Here is a 10,181-nt window from a genome sequence, read left to right as displayed (position 1 = left end):
CAACACTAATTAACTATTTAAAATTACTAAAGTCAGGTAATATCAAATAAAAGTTCAATAGTAATCTCACCCAAATAAATTTCTTTGGGACAATTCACCTAACAAAACCATAAGGAGAACACGCAAGTAAACAAAAAATTCATGCAATAAATTTAGGTTAGTATCTGATAGTTGAACTTCTACTACTGCCACTTTATTTAAATGAACAAAGTTCTCATATTCAACTTCCACACACAAACTTGGCTCAAAACAGCACCAAAAAGCATAAATAAAACCCACAATAAAATAAATAAACAAACTCATTAATCAAACTTGGCTGAAATATGAATACACTGTCTTCTCCGGTGGAGTAGAAGCTAATGTGGTTGAAGCTAGAAGAACAAGAACACTCATCCGATGGTCAATCAATTGTGTTCATATTTCAGCTAAGGTAAGCCACCTCTCTAATCAAACTTCCTCATGTTTTTTGTCAAGTGGGCCTCAATTGGGTAGCCCACATAAAAGACAATTATAACAACAATAGTAGAGATCTTCCTCATGTTTATTGAAAACATACATGTTACTCTACAAATTTGGTACAATATTTGTCATATTAAGATCCTACAAATGTTAGATTCCAGTAAACATTCAACTACTTCATGAGATTACTTAAACAATCTTAACTATTTTCTTTTACTTTCAACTTTAATGGAGCAGTGATTGGTTCAACTAATATAAGGCCCAAGAAACAAATATAAAATATGGACATAAAATCAATTCAAGTATGGGACGACATCAAAATAGAGAATTTGGCTAACAACCCAATTAGGGATAAGATCCCAACACACCTACTGCGACATGTTTCACTTGCAAAGCGACATACCAAAGCATATCCTCTTCCATTTCCAAGAGGGAGATACTCAAGATTTTTAGATGGTAACGGAAGACATGCAATTATAGTTATCGGTGAAGGTCAATGTGGTATGTACAACATTGTTACAAATTCGATAAGTTATTTAAATGACAATTTTGCTTTTAAAATAGTAATTTAACTACTCAATTTTTAAAATTATCTATTCTACTCTCGTACATGCTTCTCCTCCATAATTATTTTACTAAATTAATGAAGAATTTACTTTTTCCATTCTAATATATAGCAAATTAATCGATGTCCTTACCATCTTACAAAAAAAAACATTGTAAAAGGTACTGCATAGGAAAAAGTATTCCTCCGGGAATTTGGAATCGTGTTACGATCACAGACACATGAGCTTCCAATCAAGATAAAATTATAACTGTACACAAATGGGGATTTTCAAGTTGGACGAACCAACATCCTTCATGCTTGTCCACATATGTACACAAGACAAATGAGAACAATTTACAGCCTCAACAACAAACCTACCACTGTCATGCTCCAACTCAAAATCTATTGCTCTATGGAAACAATGAAGATAATTGCATTAAATTGTTTAACATGAGAAATGGGGATATTAAAATAGATTGTGATGATGGAGTTCCTCTACAAGTACCACTATTTTCCCAACCAATGTGTTGGAGTAGCAATGAAACCATTATAATACAATCTAGGCATGGATTGCGACAATGGGACATAGGTCGTGGAGAAGCAATTCAAAAACACTTTCTTCCATCAATGGGGAATACCGTCAAGGCATTTACAACTATAAGAGATTTCGACGACAACCAAGTTGAGACCAACAATAGGTAATTCTAATGTCTTCACCTATGAAGATCATCTGTCAAATTTTATTGAACATTCTTCTAAAAAAAAAACAAGCTTAACTATACTATTTAAAATATTGACCACAGGGTTACGATGAATGGTGTGGATGCACTATACTATTCAAAAGAATCATTGTACTTCTTCGACTCCCAAAATCCAACCATTAAAGTTATTAACTTACCCCAACAAGTTGAAGATGTTTTTAGCATAAGCCTTAACAAGGAATCAGTACTCCTCGGAGTACAGACTTCGTCCTCCTCAAGGCATTTTCATCGCCAAGACAAGATTGTCGATATCGACACAAGGGGAGGTTGTTCAATGACAACACACATGCTTCCTAGATCCCCACAATAGTTACAGTTAGATACAAGAATCAGGCAAGTGCGGTCTAATGGGGAAAGAGTATTAGCACTAAATCAAATAGGTGTCTTCGTCTTCAATCACCACTCCTTTGATTACACCAACATAATTGGAGACTTCATACTCCCCCCCAATTCGATACACTCGAAATAGCAATACTTCCCAAATGGTTGACCCGGTCTTCCACGCAATCAATGACAAAATAATAATTTTGCCATCAACTAAGTTGCCAATGTTCTCTCCACTTTAAACTTGTGTATCTTATGAGCAATTTCAACTAAACTTTGTTTGGTGTAGTTTGAATATTTCATTAATTATGTATATTCTACTACTCACACAAATTATTCTTTTTTAACAAAAGTCCAAAAGATTAATCATAAAATAAATCCATAATTTTCAAAATCACCAACAAAAATTTGACAAACAAACTAAAAAACATATGAGAAACAAACAATTTCCCTAATCCACAAAAATAAAAATAAAAAATTTATTCCTAGTTTAGCGTAAAATATTTCACAAACAACTAACAAAAATAAAGACTCCTAATACATCAACCAACTAGTTTCTTGGTCACTCTAATACAATATAAAACCAAACATTAAAAAAAAATTAACGCAACCAAAAATAAATGCAAGTTACTACTAATTTCGCCAAAAACAAATAACAAGTAATAATTGTAAATGCAAATAATGACTCTGGATCATTCAACCATTTACTTGATATACTCTGTTACTATATTATGCTCATGCTCCACTAATCCATAAAGAAATAAACCTCACCCCGTTCAAATAAGCAGCTAATAATAATTTATAGGTATCTGTTTTTGTTATGTTATACTATAAAAGTGTTCTGCAGAATCTATTATTAATTACTTAGCAGAAAATACGTACCCAATCTTATAAATAACTACAACTTCTTATCAAAATTACTATAATATCCTCAAATATACATTAAAAACCATATTCAATTACCATAACGCCCCTGCTTTTTATTGCCACATAATCGTAGTTTTTTCAACCGGTTCACACCACCGGTTACAAGAGGTTAAAAACAAACATTTATATATTAGCTAGATTTCTCAAATTTTGACACTTGGAAAATGAGTGGGACACACCGGGTGGACTAAGTCCCATGAGGAACTGCAGAAAAAGCCATATAAAATATGCACAAAATGACAAAATAATTTTACCAATGAATAGGACAAAATAACTTGACCAAAATTTTATAATTTCACCGGTACTTTTTATATAAGTTATAGATTTGCATTAAGGAGATAGTTTTTCCCTTGATGCATAGAAACTTAAGTTTTTTCTTTCTTTTTCCAAAAAGGAGAGAATCAAGAGGTTAAACCCGGTTCCCGCGTCCCCCTCAAAAAGCGTAAGCAACTTCAAGAGAGCTATTTTTACAGGTCTTGGTCTACCTTAGCCAGAGTTTACAAGGCATTTGATCTAATTCATCACGCCATATTTAGTACCATTTTTCTTCTATACGTTAGAACAAATGTCTAGTCTAATATCACGTCTCATTTCTTATCTCAATAGCATCTGACGTGGCATGACTTGATCCATTAAGATAGATCTAATTCAGAAATACATCAGTGTTCAATGATGTGTGATTGATGATGATACCATAGTCATAGTCATAGTCTTTGCACGTGTTACACACACGAACTTTTCTTCAAGAACTTGTACAAACAATAGCAAATGATGGATTCTGATTGTGAAGTCGTAAATAACTAATATTATTAACATGTAAAAGATAAATCAGAAACAAATGGTAATGTCAAGACTAATTAAAGACCCTAGGCTAGGAATACGAAACAATGGACCATTTTGTGTTTCATAAGTCTATATATAGTCTGGAGATGGAGTCCACTATGTTTGGTTATATATTATACAAGCAAAAGAAGTGACCACTCAACTCTAGTGTCTTTTTTTTATCTGGAAAGGAAACCTTATAGTCGAAGAGAAGAGAAGTCAGTCAACCTTGCTCTTTGTATGGGGTCCAGATCAGCTTGCTAACATCAACCTCGAGACCCCCACGACCCGCTGCTTTTAGATGACGATCCAGAACCTTTGGATCTGCACAGATTACATGCTGCCCCTTCCTGTACTGGATCAATTCTAGACCTTGTAGGGTCGTCAATATGTCATCTGCCTTTATGGCCGTCATGTCACTCAGCTCCTAACAAAATTTATAAACAAAATCGTCACGCTACACACTAAACCCAAAACTTCAGAATTATATATGTACATCATCATAGTGAACACTTATGAAAAATAAGTAAATGGCCAAAATGCGTACCTTTATAGAAATATTGCCCTTGTGTTTTTTCAAGATGTCCAAAAGTACCCTCGTCCAGTATCCTCTGTAGCTCAAAAGGCCTAAATCAGAGAGGGGTCTTTCTGGTGTGCCAACTTTACCTTCTTTCTTGGAAAGTTCATATGCTGCCCAATGTATAGCATTAGTAACAACAACAGCGAGGGAAGAAACAGCACTAAAACCCGAAGTTTTGTAACTGAACCTTCATACCCCCAAAATGTATATAACAATAATAATAAAACAAAATATAACCAGTTCTTGGTTAGACTCCCAGCTCCATTTTTAAAAATTAAATATATAAGTAAATTATTATAACTTGTTTTCAACATTATGACTTGTATATATAAGTAAATGATCCAAAGTAAATCAAGAAATCTCGATTCTATGTCAGCAACTTAGTTTTGACCATTTTCTGGGCCCTTGAGTTGGAGAAAAATACCCTGAAATTAAAATGACGTCCAATATTAAAATTTTATGTGGGAGAGTGCGTTTACGGTTGTCTATTTGACGAGTTTAGGACTTGTGCTTTGCTTCACTGTCTATCTATTGTAAGTAGAACAATGTAGTTTAAGTTACTGTTTTATTTTCTTGTGGCTAGGTAGAAGATCCCTAGTCCTCACTGCTCAGTTCAGTTCTTAGTTTCTTCTTAATCCCCACATCTTCTCCCCATTTAAACTTAGAGGAATGATAACTAAATTGCTATCAAGCAGCTACGATAACAAACAGGTATTTATGAGGTGTGAAGGATTACCTTTTAAGATCTTTCAATATAGAACTATATTTCAATGGGTGCTTCAAAAGCACCTATACTTTGGAATTAACATTATATCACGCATGGACCATTTTTGTGCTAAGATTCTAATAGTGAAACATAAAGTGACAGCCATAACTAGAGCTCATCTGCTCACCATTAAACTAAGAAATGGAGTTTACCATCATATTTTCATCAGATTCAAGATTTGGCAACAGAAAAATAAAAAGCATTAAATGATAACTTACAGAAGGCAATCAAAAATTTTCCATAGCCTTTCCTTTGATAAGGTGGAAGCGTAAGAATGCATGCCAAATTATAGGACTCCTCAGAATGCTTTTCCTGCACCATCATGTAAAGCATCAAAATATTAATTAGCTAAATAAAAAATAAAACTAAACCTGCAGAAGCATAGCCCTGTGAGTACATGCACAAACACTTGAGAACTTACAAGGTCTAAATATCTGAATTAGTTCAGTTTGGGCTTGCAGGGATATAAAATAATAAATAAGTAATACAGTAATTACAGTTTCCTATTAAAATAAATATATAATTAATTATTAAAAGAAAATTGCAACACTGACTAAGTAACATAACTTTCAAAGAAAGCATTTCAACGGTCATTTATTCACATCAAAACTCGTTGAATAGAGAAGCAAGTGATGTGGGATGAGTTAGATATTATGCATCCACAAAACTGCGTGGCAGATAAAATTCCAAGAGCAAACACTATAGAACATTGACATAGAATCTTTCAACTCGTATAAATGCTGCTGTTATTTTCTTTTCTAAAAGAAACATTACTAAGTGGGAAAAGGGAAATAACATCTTGATTAGAAAGATAACAAATTCATATAAGCATATTATGATTTTTTTTTCCCTTGAAACTTAAACCCCAGACCTCTCACACAACAATTTGAGCTAGGCTCAAGTGGCAAGATTCATATAACTATAATATGTACAAAATTCGAAGCACCGATTATTGCTTATTCTGGACAACTAAGCAGAGTTGACTTACCTTGGAAAAATATCCAACCATGTGGCATCCCCGATCATCACATTCACATAAAACATAAAATAGAAAGAGGTCAACATCATAGTAAAGGGTCTTGTGATCAAGAAACAGTTTCGCCAAATAACAAAGGTTCTGCCCATAAACTTTGTTCTTCTTGCCATCAACCTGTTCCAGTATAATTATATAGCAATATCAGCTATAAACTTATACTAGTGGGAAAGAACAAGAGATTTTTCAAAGAAATTGTATCAGAACAATGACCAAAATAGAAACGCACTAGCAATGGTAAATAAATCATGTCAAACTTATTAGAGGGACCAAACATTTTTGGAGGTAGTTTGTTATAACATTGACATAAATCTTATGCAAAAGCAGCTTACCTCAAACATTGAGAGCGTACCACTTCTATAAATCTCATCACCAGGGGGATGCTTGAGATCACACTTCCTCTTCATAGTCAAAATTTTAAGGGGCAAAAACACGAAACTCAAAATTAGGCAATGTGGTAACTAAAATTGACAACATAAATCAATTTAGGACATTTAATCATGGATCCAATTTACTGCAGGACCACTACATAAAGCAATTTCTTCGCAAACAAGAAAAGAGAAAATTTAAGAACAGCTCACCATATGCCTTTGAAGCTGCTCCTTGCGCTTCATGAAATTGAGGCAAAACTCACAAAAATACAACTTTAAACAATCATTGTACTCTGGTGGAAAAGGGGAGAAGTACCATGTCTCAATCTCATATCTTCCAAGTTCAATAGTTGCTATATTTTTCACTTTTGTGAATTCTTCGTGTTCACGCAAGCTGGCAGCATCAAGCTCCTCATGTCCACCCTAAATAAACAAAGGGCATCATCAATAATATTATAATATTAATCTTAAATTTGCACAATGACATCAAATAGAGCCAGTAACATTTGTAGAGATCACCAGTATCACAAAATTACCACATAGCTGATAGGAGATCTCACATCAACTAAGTATGTGATTAGTTGGTGGTCTATAACCACTTAAACACCCTCCTCTTATAAGCTAGTCTGTTGGGAGTAAGTTCTATTTGACTGATTGTAACACTGGTATCAGAGCAACACCCTCTAGTGGACCAACATCACAAAAGGGGTGACCTAGGTGTCGCCTACGGGGTCACAAAGTGGGCCACCATTGATATCAACTCTAAAGAGAGTATTGTTAAGACTCCACATCAACTAAGTATGGGCTTAGTTTGTTGTTTATAACCACTTGGGAGCCCTCATTTCATAGGCTAGTATTTTAAGGGTGAGTTCTACATATAAATAGTTGTCACGTACATCAAGCTACCTACAGCTTGAATAAAATTCCAAAATGTTTTCAATGTGATCACATTCATACATGTGTGCACCTATATGAATTGATTTATAAGGGAGGAACCTAAATATCAAGAATAAAGTATTCGTCCAAGACTTGGATTCCATGTAAATTTAGGTTTTCCTTAATAGGAAATGCCATGAATTGCTTGACATGATAAGTTAGCAATCACATCTAGAATTGTGAGCAAAGGGAGTGAAGCGGTATTTAATTTTTCTTCAAGCCCATAGCACAAACGCAGTGGATACATCTCCATTTAAGTATTTAGCACTCTCCTCTCCTCCTCCCTTGAACCTTTATTCTCATAATTCTTTTACTTTTCCCTACAATAGTCCTTGTTTCCCATATCTTATTCGTCTTTGTTATGTAAAATTAGAAAAGAATATACTCCTCATTCTCAAACTCATGTAGCCTATCATCATGATATCCTAACAAATATGAAATTATAAAAGAATGATGACAATAAAACACATAAACCATATAACATACCTTTCATAACAACTATGACTTGTACATGCCACATACCTCTATATGTGTCTCATCAATTTTTCTCTTTTGATGACGTGTCATTTTCAAGCTTGTAACCTAAAAAACAAAAAACACAATTAACCAAACAAAAATGACTAAAAGAACTGTCGTCTCCAGTCTCAATATTATTAAAAAAAAATCAGATGCCAAATGTGGAACGTGCAAAGAAGGCTTGAGGGAAGGCGTTTTTTGTTAGAGAACATGACATTACCTTGTCCTCTACTTTCTCATCAACAACAGCCTGTACTGAATCAAGATCAAGTTGTTCAAGCTTCACCCATTCATCAAGCCTCCTATTAACTAACCATGCAAACAATAAGGGGGTAAGAAACAGATACAAATACATACGCATATGAATTGGTATTATAAGAAATTATCATAAGAACAATAAGACCTTAATAAACTTTTATACAAATAGGCATGTTGAGATATTACTTTCATTAGAATTTTTACTTCACATAGATTTTGCCCTTCCCAGAAAGTGGTGTGAGATAGTAGGATGGAAACGGGATAGATAAACAACAATGAAATCAATCAGCAATATACATGATGGATTTAGCATGATTTGGTAGGGGGTAGCAATCTATCTTTTTCTTTTCCCAGCTTTGTTAACCAATTTCTCCTACAGTCACTCTTCATAGCACTCCTTTAAAGCAATAGAATAAGTAAGACATATCCTAAAAAATTCACACCCAGCAACAAAATCAGCAAATGTTCTCACCAGAACTTAAAAAAAAAATCAATAGAGTAACTCCAGCAAGACCAAAACCCTAACCCTAACACTAAACTTTTTGAGAATTTGAAAATAAATGCATATGCTCAAATCTTACATTCAGTGTAATGGACGTAATACTCGTAATCATTGGGAGCAGAGTAAGGCAATTTCCGGCGTTCGATGACCTTAACGGGGTGGTACTTGTTGTCCCTCCAACGGCACATGACGTTCGTGCCGACCTCTAAGGGAAGCATGCTCGTCTTGCGCCTCTTCAAAGAGTCGGAATCCGTCGTCATTTCCCTATGGGCTGGCGGAACTCCATCATCGCCGGTGGATTGGTGGGCGCCGTCTGATTTACCGGCGTTAGAGTAACCGTTCTCTGCTTGTGGTGGATCCAAGGAACCCATCGTTGGTTGAAAAAAAAACAGTAACGGATTTTCGGATTATCAATATAACTAAACAAAGCATATTGAAGAGATATATATGGGCCGGGCCTAGTTTCTTAGGAGTTGTAATCGTACTTATTCATGTGGTTATTTTGGAAACTTTTCACTAAGTTTATTAATGAAAATTTATACTTCTTACTCTTAGTAACAAAAAAAACTTATTAGTTCCAGCAAAACAAAAAAACGCTTATTATTTTTTATTTATTTATTATTTTTCTATTGAAGATAATAAGAATGTATTACATCAAGGATCCTAATTTACTCATTCAAAAAAAAATAAATAAGTTTACATAAATAAGGGGAAAATATATATAGTTTCTAAATTTATAAGAAAAAAAATAATTGTACAAAATATGGTAAGTTTTGGAAAAAAAGTTTAAAATATGGTAAATAAATTACCATAAACTTAATTCTCTTATTTTCTCTTCTCTCCTCACGATCTCTCTTCTCATTTCTTTCTTTCTCCTCCCTAATTCAATGTCCATCTCAGATTTCTTCCGGCAATGCTACCTCCGCCGCTGCCTCTGACGACGACGAACTGATTTTTCTTCTTCTTCTTCTTCTTCTTCTTCTTCTTCTTCTTCTTCTTATTCGGTCTTTCTTATTCTTCTTCTTCTTTCTTCAAATCTAGTTTTTTTCTTTTTCACATCTGATTTTGAACTTCATATTTGATTTTTTTGGGTTTTTTTTTTCTAAATCTGTTTAAGTAATCAGGTGCTTGACTTCATATTTGATTTTTCTGGGTTTTTTTTTTTCTAAATCTGTTTAAGTAACCAGGTGCTTGACTTCATATTTGATTTTTCTGGGTTTTTTTTTTTCTAAATCTGTTTAAGTAACCAGGTACTTGACTTCATATTTGATTTGATTTAAGAAATGTACTTAAGAAAAGTTGACTGCTATTATTTAGTATAGACTAGGGTAGTATAAGAAGCTAGGTAGTTGAATATTTTAGGGTACTTTTAACATATG

The 10,181-nt window shown here is 33.8% G+C and overlaps 1 protein-coding gene across 1 annotated transcript; it reads right to left on the bottom strand.

Moving 5' to 3' along the window:
* Window positions 1–3,800: 3,800 nt before the first annotated feature.
* On the bottom strand, window positions 3,801–9,222 carry LOC133807070 (histone acetyltransferase of the MYST family 2-like). The gene is made up of 9 exons (XM_062245212.1): window positions 8,882–9,222; window positions 8,263–8,351; window positions 8,049–8,108; window positions 6,801–7,013; window positions 6,552–6,620; window positions 6,175–6,336; window positions 5,405–5,498; window positions 4,388–4,530; window positions 3,801–4,267 (listed from the first exon to the last, which is right to left on the bottom strand). Exons 1-9 carry the CDS (start codon window positions 9,171–9,173, stop codon window positions 4,064–4,066), a joined length of 1,326 nt encoding a protein of 441 aa, XP_062101196.1. The 5' UTR covers window positions 9,174–9,222; the 3' UTR covers window positions 3,801–4,063.
* Window positions 9,223–10,181: the final 959 nt, after the last annotated feature.

This window comes from Humulus lupulus, chromosome X (genome assembly GCF_963169125.1).
Source record: "Humulus lupulus chromosome X, drHumLupu1.1, whole genome shotgun sequence".
Classification (NCBI taxonomy): domain Eukaryota; kingdom Viridiplantae; phylum Streptophyta; class Magnoliopsida; order Rosales; family Cannabaceae; genus Humulus; species Humulus lupulus.
Note: the sequence above shows the minus strand (reverse complement) of the source record. Positions and strands in the feature narration are given on the sequence as shown.

Coding starts and splice junctions, on each gene's coding strand:
- LOC133807070 (XM_062245212.1), bottom strand. CDS start 9,173: ATGGGTTCCTTGGATCCACCACAAGCAGAGAACGGTTACTCTAACGCC. Junction 7,014..8,048: donor TTGATGAGACACATATAGAG/GTATGTGGCATG, acceptor TTGTTTATTTAG/GGTGGACATGAGGAGCTTGA. Junction 6,337..6,551: donor GTACGCTCTCAATGTTTGAG/GTAAGCTGCTTT, acceptor ATACTGGAACAG/GTTGATGGCAAGAAGAACAA.